A 14388-nucleotide genomic window follows, 5' to 3' on the forward strand; every position below is an offset into this window, starting at 1 on the left:
TACTTTTTGAGTCTGTTTACTTGGACAACTTGGAATAAACTTTGCTCATTTTAACTTTTTTCATTATAAATGTTAAGGAAAAGTTTATATCTCTGTGGCTTTATATCCTGTAGCCATAAAGATGAGAAGACGTTTCTTTAAAGTACTTTGTTGTATTTGTGCGAGTGGTGAATTTGACATGTTCCACAAGCTCTCTTGATCAACAAACAACTCTGTTAAATGCCACAGTCATATAGACGTGGCTACCCAACAAACTGAGCATACCTCATGTCTCACTCATGCAAAAAAAATGCAAAACTCTCTCTCTTAAAACTAGTGTTAGATTTGTCCATTGTAGGCTACCATATACAAGTGGCAGGACCTGTTCCCCATGTAGATATAAAAGGCTAATTTGAAGGTAACGGAAACAGAAAAATGAATATCAATATTTTATATTTTATTCAATTTCTGCCCCAAAAACCCATAAAATCCTGCACACTCGCCATTTTAGACTTAAAAAGAAATGTTTGCACATCTAACATCTCAAGCATGCATCCTCCGTCTGCTCCCAACACAGCAGAGCTGATGTGGACAGAATGTATCTGAAAGCATGACGGATGTAGTAGACAAACCGAGGCCACTTTGCGGGAGGATCAGAACGCCTCCGCATCCTCGTGGTAACACAGATTAGGTCGGAAGGGCACGCAGTCCCACTTCAACAACTGTCAGTGTGTATAAACACACTCAGCCTCATCATCAAGTAGTCCTCTGGAGGATTACTCATGTCCCCTTTATAAAATAACTGCTTGGCTTTCAGACTGCTGCACTGCTTAGATCTGCCTTCACCTACTATAATAAAACTCATCCACAGTACAAGCAATTTATTTTTGGATTTTATGGATGGATGGATGTAATGTAGGGATGCACTCCTGTGATGTCTCGATGTCTCGGCTTTCATGGTCAAACATTCAACGTAAATGGACTGCGTGACTTACAGATCTTGATAACAGTTTTATGATGTAGATATTATAATAAAAGGGAAGAGGGAGAGTGAGAGGAAGACATCCATCTAGTGTGGCACAACACCGCTCAGCTCTCCGACCACAGAGGTCTTCAGGGACGAGCTGCTGTCTGAACTGGTTTCACTCTCCACTGGTGAACGTCTGCACCTTCAGTTACTCGAGAGCGAGGATAAAAAAAAAAAAAAATATTGCATATTGTATCAATTATCATTCTCAATGAATAATTGAACAATTTAACTGAGGGCATTTTGAATCAAATAATTAACACGTCTAGACAATTGACTGTGAGCATTGTCATTAATGTACCACTAAGTAGCAGTGGATTAATGTTGTTATGAAACAATAACAGAAGCTGAATTATTTTTCTCTCTTGATACTAGCTTATGTCTCTAAATTCCAGTTGGCTGGTTGATCTTTGGTAGATAAACTCTTTCGTACACTGAATCTGATCTTTGCAATCATGCAAAATAAGAACATTGTGAAGACAGGTATCATTTTTGATATTCAGTTTACCCTATGGCTCGATTGATTGTTTATTTATTTTCATTTTATTTCCTTAAGTGAAAGATAGAGTAATGTTCCAGGTGAATATTTTGACATTACTATGGCTGACAGTCATTTAAAGGGTAACTCCACCAATTTTACACATTAAAGTGTGTTTACAGGTCTTGGGGATTACATATGTAGTAGTATAAAGCCTTTTGTTACTCCAGAGGAAGCTGCATGTCCTCTGATAAATTGCCTCCAGTGATGTCACTCAAAAGCTAGGTTGCATTGTGGGTGATGTAGGCACCAGGTTTGAAAGCAGTCCACTGGTCCTTATTGCCATCATCCAACAGTGTTGGTGTCATTATGGAGAGTTTAAAAATAAGTGATCGAGATAACAACTTTTTTTAATCCACGCACACTTCTTCCTTTTCTAAACCTGGCGCCTACATTACCCACAATGCATTTTTTTTCAACTACTACTCACCAAAAACCTCTAAACACACTTTAATGTGTCAAATTGGCGGAGTTACCCTTTAAACAACAAAATAACTAAAGATGGAATTCCATTTTTCCTCAAAGCACGACCTTGGATGATCCGTTGTCGAGTGGCTGCTGTGAAAGTTAACACTTTCAAGGATGAGCAAGTGTGGAGCAATAATATTTATGTTACTCCTGCTTTATGTGAATACACCTGTACTGTATTAATGCTCTTGGCACGACTCAATTGTGTATGTTTTGGTAGTGGAGTTCATTGTAACTGTTGCCAGCTGGAAATGTTATTCCTCCTTGCAGAAGACAAACACTAAATCATCCCAAATATCCAGTTACTCCCTATAAACTCACTGTTATAGATGTTTTGACAGCAAAATAGTGATGTCTGTCAACTCTACTGAGCCATTTGGAGACAGATTCTGATTCTGGGGGTGGAAACCATTCAGAGTGCTTTCAGAGGGGATTAAAGGTAGAAGATTTACCACCGATGGCTGGCAATTACATTTTTTATGTTACAGGATGGAGTAATTTAACATTCATCGGGTTTATTTAAAGATTTTTAACTTGATTATGATCTTAATTGACAATAAATTCTACGGTTTAATTTAGATTTACAAAGTGATTAACATGAGGAATACCATTAACGATGTTATAAAACTCGGCTATAATCATTTTGCATCTGTGCCAAATACGGGTATATATTAATATTAAATTAGGACTCACACACACTTTAAAAGCCCTATGCGCACTCTGCATACTCACACTTAATACATAGACATAGCCAGATATGCACACACTCGCGTAGCACAAAGACTTCTTTCTGGAGTGCAGTGTTATTCTGGTTCCAGACTACATGCAGGTACATTGAGTCCAGTCCAGAACAGCAGGGTTGCTTTCAGCAGCACATATTCACACTTTCTGTGGATAGCAGCGCCATGGTAACAGTGCCAAGGCAGGCAGAACTCTGATCCTTTTTTTCTTTTTTTCTTTTTTTTTATACACATGATTCAAAAGACCCATTCGAAATGAGTAGACACGGTGTTTGGATCCTTTGATTTATTCCATCTTTAATTTTACTGAGGTATGTGTACTTAAGTTTTACGCTTCTGGCTCCGGCAGGGCCAGATGTTTTGGTCTGCTGTGGTTCTTAAGTCCGGTTTCTCTCTATCTCTCTCTCTTTGGGCACAGCCAACATGTTGGACACCATGCTGCTGAAGAACGGATGGAAGGGGGGGTCGGAGCGGAGGGCGGAGGAGAGCAGCAGCACGGCCCCGGTCGCGGCCCAGAACATGCTCTGGTGTCACTGCTACCACCACTGCCCCGAGGACTCCGTCAACAATACGTGCATGTACGGTGAAGCACACACAGAGCTATGTTCACACGCACCAAAATAACCCGTCGGCTGTGTATAAAGGCTATTAAAAGACAACACAAACAATTATCCAAAGTAATTATTCAAGCTACCTCTAATTGGTACACAAATGTTTACTTTACCTACACTCTTGCACCTCTTTGCTGCATGTGTAATCCTCTCTCTACCCCCTTTTGTGTATTGACTCTGGTAGTTGTCCTATTTTAATAAAGCCCCCAAAAGTAATCTAAACACACTGTACAATGCTAAAGTGGTGGATTACTCTTTTCAGATTGGCCTTACTGTCTGTCTACAAAAATGTGTGCCTTTTACTTCTGGATTATTTAGATTTCCAGAACTTTTTTTTTTTAAGTCCCAATAAGCAGTTTCAATACTTTATTAGAGATGCAATATGTAAGAATTTGCCACAAGAAAATTCTTAAGATTCAGTAAAATGAAACTGAACCCAAACATACAGTGTTGCTGAAGACCCCCCAGGCTGGTTTACTCATATGATGCTGTGTGTATGTGTTGGCAGGACCGACGGTTACTGCTTCACCATGGTGGAGGAGGAGGAGGGAGGCCTGGCGGTGCTCACGGCAGGTTGTTTGGGCCTCGCCGGCTCCGAGTTCCAGTGCAGAGTAAGTCAGCTGTGTATGTGTGTGTTTTTTTTTTTAAATGCCCATTACTGCTCGGGTGAATACTTGTGCTCGCCTGTGTATGTGTGTCCTCCTTCATGAGCCGCTGTTAAGACTTTACGAGCTTTTTGCTTGACTCACTGCAGCTCTTTATGAGGCCTATTTAAATCAAACGTGTCCAGCCCTGCTATCTTTACACACAGTGGGAAAAAACCCTTTTGTATAGTGTAAAATGTTCTCATTAGAAATAAGTGCGGCCGTAAATCTTTCGTTACTCTTCGTATCCATGCACGAGGCTTACGTGCATGTGTTTGTGTGTGACAGGACACGTGGAATGCACGTTCGAGGAGGGCTCTCGAGTGTTGCACCGATCAGGACTATTGCAACAGAGACCTGCATCCCACGCTCCCTCCACTTGTGACGTCAGGTGAGACGCAAACGCACGCACTCGTTCACACAGGTCTCCACACACTGAAACCCTGCCCCGCTTTAAAGCGCGAGTGGCTTTTAGATTCAGGCCACGCCGGGTGGTGATGGGTAGTGACAGTTTAAACTGTTACAAACCACAGTGTGGTGCTGGAGTGAAGTGGCACATGCTGCTCCGGGCGAGGGGGGGAGGCCCTGAGAGACAGAGAGGCAGGTGAAACAGAGCCTGCAGCCTTGGCTTGTTCTCTCACCCTCTAATGAAAAGGACAGCCTCTCCCCAGGGCCTGCTTCAGTTTCTTGCCTCGGGACGGATGCGAGATATCTGTCCATCTGTTACTCCACAACACACCAACACCAACACACACTCACATTCTCCTTCCCTCCCTGGCTCTCTGTCTCTGTCACACAAACTTACACTTCCACACAGCCTCACACACTTCATTTTGACCTTCAAGCAAACAGTGACAAACCAATTTCTCAAGTCTGTTGGAGAGAAATAAAGGAAAACATTTTTTTTCATAGTTTTGGCCATTGTGTCCATCAGTTGTGACAACACTACGCAGCATTGCTGCAACAAAGTCAGAAAGGGCAAGAAAGAAAAGCTTCCAGGCAATCAGATGGACTACAAAGATATGGAAACAGGTAAAATTTTAAATGCACCTGAAAGGATGTTAATAATCCCTTTATTAAAGGTGCAATATGTAAGATTGACATCACGTCAAATTCATTCTTAAAACAAATAGGGGAAACATATTTCTTATAACTGCTAACTGCTAGCTACCATTAGCTAGTTAGCTCAGTTAGCCATGCAGCTAACCACTACTGGGATCCTGGATTACTGGGGGTGTGTTGGTCCGCTAACATTGGAGCTTTGGGTCAGTATGAAGCTGGGCTAGTTGTTTAGCAAGCTAACTTCAGTAAATGTCACTGCAAGTATCTCTACATCAACTGTTACATTCTCTTGATATTTTTTGTTATTTTTAATGATTTAAACGAAAAACTAATTATTGTTCAAACAGTTGAACAATGTTTACATCGGACCATCAAAAAGTAATTTGACTGTTCGCCTTTATTTTCCATTCCCAAAGATTTGGCTCAAACCAGAGCAGTCCTTTAACTCTCTGAACTGAAAGGGAGTAAACGTTGCTGTTCATGAAGCATCCTTTGTCCACTCTTTTCACTGTGTGTGCGGCTCTGTACACACCGTGATGTATCCACTGTACCCATGCGTCTGTGTTTGTGTGTGTGGCTGATTGGCAGCAGCATGGCAGAAAGGCTAGAGCCCCAGAGCTGCTTCAGGCCTCTGGGGCTTCTGCAGCGATGTCAGAGTGACAGCTGATCTGCGGGATTCAGGAAGGGGATGTGATCGATCACACGCTGTGAGGGGGAGGGGGGATTTGAGGGAGGAAGGGGAGAAGTAGCTTGTCCCTGCCAACGAAAATTAGAAAGATGTCAGTGGAGATGACGATGAACAAATGACTGTCATCATGTGTTCATCCACTGTGGGTCATGGTTATTAACATTTAGCGGTGGTCAATCGATAAAGATGACATGAAAACTATAATAATAGGTTTCCCTGTTTTTTTTTTTTTTTTTAGATTATGTTGACAGCAGCATCCAGTACATGGCTCTCTTCATCTCAATCATAGTCTGCAGTATCATCCTTGGTCTCATCCTCGTCTTCTGCTACTTCAGGTAAGAGTCCTGTGGACCTCTCATGCATCTGTCAGCACGGTCACACTTCCCTGGCGTGCAGTCAGTAAACATTGCGTCACCCTTTCTTTGGCAGATATAAGCGGCAGGAGTCACGACCGCGCTACAGCATTGATCTGGAGCAAGAGGAGACCTACATCCCGCCTGGGGAGTCCCTGAAGGACCTCATAGAGCATTCTCGCAGCATCGGGTCAGGCTCTGGGTCAGGACTCCCTCTACTGGTGAGAGAAAAGTTGTGCACGTCTCAAAGTCTTGCTTAGAAATGAAATGCTTACAATTAGGGGCTGAAACCTGTTTCATGCTATATCATGAAGATTTTTTTTTAGTACAAAGATTTATTTCTATATGCCAAATACATGCAAAGTAACTTGACTGATCAGAAATCAATTGATTTGAGTGGAATAAACTGCCATGAAATTGCATTTTTAGTCACAAATTTGATAAGAATTTTGTTAACAATAATAAAGTTTGATTCCACTGAAAGTAAACAGTAATACTGAACTATCCATCCATCCAGTACAACTGGTAGCAAAAAGCAACAGGAAAGGAAATCATGAGGATCTGACTGTGATGATGGTATTACAATCATCTGTCCTTAGGGTCACATGGAGTCAGTCACAGTTGGGGGTGCTAAGGGGGTCAGCCTGAGTGATGACGTCATTGCATAAAACTTGGCGACATTTGTACTTCTTGTATTCATTTGATTGGCCAGGATGACTTGTATCATCAACATCAATTGTCAGCATTTGAGAACATCTTGCACTGCAGCCACATCAGCTACTGTCAACAGCAGCAAGGGAAAAAAAGATGAAGAGGGACAGGAATACCCCAGACTCCCTCATGAAATCGCTTAATTTTGTGCAAGTTTGTAAATCCTGTTGTTAAAGAGGAAATGGCTTCATAAAACACACATGTCGTACGCATCTTTGTCTCTAGGTGCAGCGCACCATTGCCAAGCAGATTCAGATGGTGAAGCAGATCGGAAAAGGGCGATACGGAGAGGTCTGGATGGGCAAGTGGAGAGGGGAGAGAGTGGCTGTTAAAGTCTTCTTCACCACGGAGGAAGAGAGCTGGTTCAGAGAGACGGAAATATATCAGACCTTCCTGATGAGACATGAGAATATACTGGGTAAGATCTTAAAAATAAAGTGTGCAAATGATGTTTTTTTTTTAATCTGAAAAATTTACTCAAATCCTTTATTTTCTATGTGCCTTCTTTCCATCCCAGGATTCATCGCAGCAGATATTAAAGGAACCGGCTCTTGGACTCAGCTCTACCTAATCACAGACTACCATGAGAACGGATCGTTATACGACTACCTCAAGTCCAACACCTTAGACGTCAAGGCTCTGCTGAAGCTGGCCTATTCCTCCATATCTGGCCTCTGCCACCTACACACCGAGATCTACGGCATGCAGGGCAAGCCGGCCATCGCACACAGAGACCTGAAGAGCAAAAACATCTTGGTGAAAAAGAACGGTTTCTGCTGTATAGCGGACCTCGGGCTTGCCGTCAAAGTGAACAGGTACAGCATACATTATGGACTTTTGAGAACTCACATTAACAGAATTTAGGAATGTCTCTCCCTCGAAATTTCTTTCATCTGGTTACGTTTCCCCTCCCCGTCTCAGTGAAACCAATGAGGTGGATATCCCTCCCAATCTACGAGTTGGCACGAAGCGCTACATGCCTCCTGAAGTGCTGGACGAGACTCTGAACAGGAGCTACTTCCAGTCTTTTATAATGGCTGACATGTACAGCTTTGGCCTCATTGTCTGGGAGATGGCCCGACGTTGCATCTCTGGAGGTAAGAAAAAAAAGACTTAAAGAACAAATTAAACATTACCTACACATGTCTAGGTTGTTTTCTTAAAGATGACGCTGATTCTGTACATCCTGTCCTGAAAGGCATCGTGGAGGAGTACCAGCTGCCCTATTACGACCTGGTGCCCACTGATCCTTCCTACGAGGACATGAGAGAAGTCGTCTGCATTAAGAAACAGAGACCTTCGTTCGCTAATCGCTGGAGCAGTGATGAGGTATGCCTCCTAACAATTCATAGCCTTGAAAGACTTGATTGGTTGGTTGTAATTAATGGGTTTTATTAGTTGCTGATGAATTATTTATCCTCGTTTCATAGGGCAGTAATAAGCCATTAGAAAGAACACCTGTGGGAAAAAAATCCAATTGGTTGGCATTTATACCTGCAGAGTGAGTGGCTTATTAGAAAGCAATCTCGAAACCCAAAGGCTATCGTCTGACGATGATTTAGACTTTGAGAGAATATTTCCAGACTTCCTGTGTAGCCTGCACGGTATCTGGGCCGAGACTTGCTTGCGCGCTTGTTATTGTTCACTTGTCCAATTACTGTGGCTGTTTGATTTAAGGTCCAAACAAGATACCTGAAAAATAAATTAAACAAGCCAATTAAAAGCTACATTTCTTATCAGCAGTAGCCTCGGACCATATTCACACAGTGTCTAGTTTCCTCCAGGGTGGGAAAGCTTTTTTTCCACTTCCTGATTGATCAGCAACTGAAGAGATGATGGATAGTGGGACAAAGGGAGGGACATATTTCAAGAAAAAAACACACAGAAGCAATATCGTTTTTAATAAATCCCATTAACTTCCTTTAGCGTTCAACCACTTCCTAGCTATCATTACTATTTTATTACAGGTGTGTTTCACCTTCAGGCGCAAATAAATGTGTCCAGGATATGTATTGAAGCTAACTGGTTTTCAGGTATGTTTATCTACTTTGAAATACAGCCCGATGTCCCCCCACATTTTCGCTGTCCATCGCCTTTTCAGTTGCTGATCCATCATTAAGCAGTGACATTATAGCAACTGTCAGAATCCCTGCGTTTATAGGACTCGCAACCTGCTGTGTTAGCAGTACCACATTTAAGCATCCCTAAGTGCCACGTCATATATGATCTATTGGTTCTGAGATTACATTTCGGCCAATGCACCCGGCCTCTTTTGCTCTCCACATGGACTTTTTACCTGTATGCAACCCAAGCCTAATCAAACGCCCAAATATGTCAATACAACATCAAAATCTTGTCCCTTGCCTACAGATCCTGCCTACATATGAAAATATCTGTTTATAGAGATTCATTAGAAAGAAAGTTAGTCATGTACGATGGCCTTGAGAGCTCAAAGCACATTGTGCAACTTAAGAAAAGACATTCAAGTCGACACAACACAAGCAAAATTAGGAAAACAACAACAACAGAAAGTGTGTGCTGAGCCAAACTAAATAGTGGCGATCCGCTGCAGAATACAAATGCATTTACAACTTGCAAACCACCTACAAAAACTTTTATTGTATACTAATGTGTATTTACATGTGTGTCTTCAGTGTCTACGGCAGATGGGAAAACTGATGTCGGAGTGCTGGGCTCACAACCCAGCCTCTCGCCTCACAGCCCTGAGGGTGAAGAAGACCCTGGCGAAGATGTTAGAGTCCCAAGACATCAAACTGTGACAGCGAGTCAAGAGGGATGCTCTCATCAGCACAGACTTGTCACTGCCACTGGCACGGCGCCACTTACAATGGCCAATAGAAGAAAGGGAAGAAAAAGAGACTGTGAATGATAGGACAAAGGAGAATGACAGGGAGGATGAGTGATGGCGATAATGGCAGACGGGGAGCCAGAGAAGTGAGAGGCGAGATTTATTATGTCAGGGGAGATTCTGTCCTCCCATTGTCTGAGCCACCTCGGCCTCAGAGCGAGTGTTCAGGTTGTGCTTTCTGTGAAAGCTGAGCGGTCGTCGGGTCCAGACTGTCCCGGTGGGCAGGGACCTTTGCAGCAGAGGAGGACTAAGATCCCTCTGATCAGTTCCAAACAGGGGAAGCTCCGGGTCTGCCCGTTTAAAGCCATACAGCGTCATTATATGTGCAGTCTTTTGTACTGCAGCAGCTGCATCCATGTTCTGTTCCGTCAGTTCCAACCATAGTGACTGTCACCCATCCAAAGAAAATGTCTAATTCCTGCTCAGTGACCTCATTGTCAAGGACTATTATTATTATTATTATTATTATTATTATTATTATTATTATTGTTATATAGAACAAAGCGGAGTCAGGCTAAATTAATCGCAAAACAGATGTCCAGCAGAAACAGATTCTTTTATATAGTATTCCTATGTACATTTTATTTCAATATTAAAAGATGACTCCTGGGTAAAACACTTATGTCAGTCATGAATGTGTGAATATTTCTGTTTTTTCGCTGACACGTGTTGTCTCTTCTTTCCACTCACAGCTCATGTGTACATAGCTCTAGTTCTGAAATCTATTGGTAATGATAGCCTTGCTGGATGTTAAAATGTTTTTTTCTGATGATTTATCTGTGTACAGAATACGTTCCGTCCACTCTGCCACTTAGCATGTGCCTTATTTAATCTGTACATATGTGATTAATGAGAGTGCACGAGTGGATCTGGATAACATTCCCCTGATTAAAACTATGTGTCTTGAACATTGGTCTATTTATGTGAAACCCCCCCCATAAGAAGTATGTTATTAAACTCCAGTGGTGGACTGTTTGAAGGGTAGTGGCGGAAAAAAAAAAATGAAAAATAGCATCGGCATGCAGAAAGCGTACTGCAAGGGCACCCTGGAGGGGCACGTTAGGGTGCACTCTAACACGTTTTCTCCACTGGAAGGGGACCTAGAGGTGACTTTATCAAGTTTCCACAACAGGACGTACATGTTTGGGTGCACTTTAACATGTTTTCTCCACTGGAGGGGCACCTAGAGGTGACTTTATAAGGTTTTCTCCACTGGAGGGGCACCTAGAGGGGACTTTATAAGGTTTTCTCCACTGGAGGGGCACCTAGAGGTGACTTTATAAGGTTTTCTCCACTGGAGTGGCACCTAGAGGGGACTTTATTTAGTTTCCTCAAAAGGAGGTGTATGTTAGAGGGCACTTTAGCACGTTTTCTCCACTGGAAGTGCACCCTAGAAGGCACCTTATCACATTTTCTCCACTGAAAGGGCACCTAGAGGGCGCTTTATCAGGCTTCCTCCAATGAAAAGGCATCCTAGAAGGCACTTTATCATGATTTGTCTATCATAGGAGTATCCAAGAGGGCATTTTGGCGGCATCTTTTCCCAGACATGTGGGCACCAGGAGGGGGCGAGTCCCACCAGTGTCCATCTCAAGGTTCAAACAAAGAAGATCCTCATGCTCCACGTTTCAATGTTGCATATAAATATAATTTATTATTAGTCTTAAAAATTCTTTCTTACACTTTGTACAATAACTTGACAGATGAAATGCAAGCAGTTTGCGAGGAAACATCATGAGTGCCGGAAACAGACAGGCTACATTCTCACTATACACAATAATAATCATGAAGCTGAAGAGAACAACTAGGGGAATGCGAAAGCTAGCCCACTGAGAATGTAAAGATTGTTTCAGAGAGATGCAAAGTTTGCATAGACGGCTTTACGAGAGAGAAAAAAAACTGGGACAACTGCCATTACAAAATGAAAGAAAATAAAAATCAAGAACCAACCAAAAACACCTGAACAGTCACAAGTGCTGCTGCATCAAAGGAATGTTGCGTTTACAACTATCACTATTTTTTTTTTTTTATGCACAGAGTCAGTGTCAGAGGAACATTGATGGCTTCTGTTATTAATGTACAAACACAGAAGTCTGAGTTGAAATCCTCCAAAAACCACACGGCGACTGTCATTCAGTTCTCAACACAAGAAACACTTTTTTTTAAAGGACATTTGATATTTGGATGACCCCCTTATGTATTAAATTTAACCTCATACACTGTATGTCAATTATTTGGTAAAAAGCAGTTTTATTTAGTTGCATTGGTCCTATAAAAATATACTTATTTGATGTCTTTTGATATCAACCTTGCGTCTCTGCCTGGCCTCTTTAATGCAGATATCATCTTGAACATCATACAAATCATCAGCATCAGTCATGAACTTTATTCAGTTTGGGGAAAATGCTCTTGATTGCCCTCTATTATAGGGGCGACTGCCTTAGTTAGCCAAATGACTTGGTAAAAACATGCAGAAAAATTAAATTGAAAAAAAAAAAAATATTCAATGCAACTTATCAAAAAACATTTTTAAGACTAAAAAAAAATGATCACAGAATGAAAAAAAACAATAATTATACATAACATGAATAAAACATATTAATAGTAGTTACGACAGCAACATTAAAAACCTTAAAATGATTACATCATTGATTCCCCTCTGTACAAGTCAATGTGGCTGACAAGGATGAGTCATTACCGCGAGTGTCCACCGGGAGGTGCTCTGATACAGTCAAACAGAATGAGAGAAGGAACAAAATAAATGTGAGGACACTGCAAAGTATTCCATAACAGGCATCATAAGATACAAAAACAAAACAAAAAAACAAAGATATGTATAAATAGGCATATTATTAAATACTATGTTATCACAGAACACGTACTCGTCCATGGAGACTGATTTTGGAGGGTGAGAGATGCTCCCTCTGATCTGGAAGCATTTGCTCCTTTGATCGTTTGACCTCTGATGGTCTCTCACTCCTCAAGCTTTTTTTTTTTTTTTTTTTTTCTATGGCATGGGCATCATCCTCATATCCGCACAGTCCATCCAAATAACTGGACAGCTGTTTCCAAGGAAACTAGAGCCAAAAATATCAAGTTGTTGTACCAGAGAGAGAGAGAGAGAGAGAGAGAGAGAGAGAGAGAGAGAGAGAGAGAGAGAGAGAGAGAGAGAGAGAGAGAGAGACAGAGACAGAGAGACAGAGAGCGAAAGAGAGCAGCCAGGGAGAAATGACTGGCAGAGAGTCTTGTTTACCCTCCAAGTTTTTACACCCTTTGTTGCCAATGTTTAACTGGGTCATGGCTGAGTAGACCGAACTGTTTCTATCCTCTTAACTTGAGTGCACACACACGCAGTTATCAGCGAGCGTGTACGTGCGTCTGTCGCTATGACGTCATATGACTCTCCTGCTTTCGGGGGTGAACTCCCTCCCCCCTACTCTTCTTTATCTTTATTTTTTTTTACGTCTTCTTCCTTCCCCGGCTTGTCTCGCGCTCCCTGGTAGGCAGATTTCAGTGTTCAGTTGCTGTGGGAACAAGGCTGTCATGGCGTCCCATCTCCTCCAGTACCTGGGCCAGGCGGCTGAGGTTGCCATCGGGAAAATGCTGGGCCTCCCACAAGTCCAGGATCACTCCCGTAGGACTGGATTTGGTGGCAAAGTAGTTCAGATATCTGAGTGGGACAGGTTAGAGAAAGGAGGTGAATGGTTAACCGGGATGAATGGGTTCAGTTGAATGAGAGGACAGGACGGGGGCTGGTGCGTTAACATGGTTTGACAAATGGTTTTAGTGTGTTTTAACGTCATCATTTCAGTCCCTTTTTTCCATTTTGATCATAAACACATGATGGAGACATGACAGGAAACTGTATGTATTTATGAAGAGTTGTGAGGATGATATATATATATATATTTTTTTTAAAAAGTTGCACGATATAGTTTTGGAGAAGAAATAAAAACTCCCTCGGAGCTAGAAAGGTGGCAGGGTCCGCCAAAAACAAATTAAAACAGTGTGAAATTGTGTTGTCCTTTAAGGACAGCTTGTTTCTTCAAAATCTTCACTCGTGAAAACAAAGACAGTTTGTTATTTTGATTTTTTGGGCATAAAACACTCAGTCAATCCCACTTCTGATTAGAATTTACACTCCAAAACTACATATAGTAGTGCACCTTAAAGACATTAATAACACAAACCCAGAAATATTTATTTGATAGATCCTCAGAGTGTAATAAGGTCCCCAGAATAGGATTTGAAGCTAGAAGTTAGCTACCTTAAGCAATTCAGCAAATATAATTGAAGTAAAATGGTCGGAATTTCTGTTTGAGATAAATTCATTCATGCCGTTAATTTAGTTGTGAAATATTTTGCAGTATATGATAAATTTGGTTCTCTTGCAAGGAGCAAAGCACATCAAAAAAATCTACTTCATATAAAACCAAAACAGAAAAGTGTGGAAACTATGCAAATGAGCTGCTGATTACGAACGAGAGATCCTTTAAGTACGTAGGAAAAAAATGCTAACTTTTAAAGCATTTGTGCCGGAGAGGGAATTTCTCAAAATCCAATTTTTCACACAGATGTTCCCATTTTTTTTTTTTAAATCCGTTTGTCACCCAGTTCTTGATATTCAAAAATAAACACACACACACACGCACACTCCTGGACTTTTATGTGAAATTAACACTAACAAGCCTCATGTGC

General features: G+C 41.6%; 2 protein-coding genes across 5 annotated transcripts in view; one reads left to right on the forward strand and one right to left on the reverse strand.

The window, feature by feature from the left end:
* bmpr1bb (bone morphogenetic protein receptor, type IBb) overlaps positions 1 to 10598 on the forward strand; it is a 59962-nt gene extending 49364 nt beyond the window's left edge. Inside the window, exons 4-13 of the mRNA XM_030436273.1 lie at positions 3171 to 3330; positions 3872 to 3974; positions 4296 to 4398; positions 5996 to 6092; positions 6187 to 6331; positions 7047 to 7239; positions 7339 to 7636; positions 7743 to 7918; positions 8020 to 8150; positions 9476 to 10598. Coding sequence (XP_030292133.1) covers positions 3171 to 3330; positions 3872 to 3974; positions 4296 to 4398; positions 5996 to 6092; positions 6187 to 6331; positions 7047 to 7239; positions 7339 to 7636; positions 7743 to 7918; positions 8020 to 8150; positions 9476 to 9601 — 1532 coding nt within the window. The 3' untranslated portion in view covers positions 9602 to 10598. The remainder of the gene's footprint in view (positions 1 to 3170; positions 3331 to 3871; positions 3975 to 4295; positions 4399 to 5995; positions 6093 to 6186; positions 6332 to 7046; positions 7240 to 7338; positions 7637 to 7742; positions 7919 to 8019; positions 8151 to 9475) is intronic.
* A 718-nt stretch (positions 10599 to 11316) lies between these two features.
* The window catches only part of unc5cb (unc-5 netrin receptor Cb), a 129152-nt gene continuing 126080 nt past the window's right edge, over positions 11317 to 14388 (reverse strand). For all 4 annotated transcript variants that reach the window (XM_030436269.1, XM_030436270.1, XM_030436272.1 and 1 more), the window contains one exon: positions 11317 to 13360. In XM_030436269.1, the coding sequence (XP_030292129.1) occupies positions 13201 to 13360 (160 nt within the window). In that variant the 3' untranslated portion in view covers positions 11317 to 13200. The remainder of the gene's footprint in view (positions 13361 to 14388) is intronic.

The sequence above is a fragment of the Sparus aurata genome, chromosome 12, assembly GCF_900880675.1.
Source record: "Sparus aurata chromosome 12, fSpaAur1.1, whole genome shotgun sequence".
Classification (NCBI taxonomy): domain Eukaryota; kingdom Metazoa; phylum Chordata; class Actinopteri; order Spariformes; family Sparidae; genus Sparus; species Sparus aurata.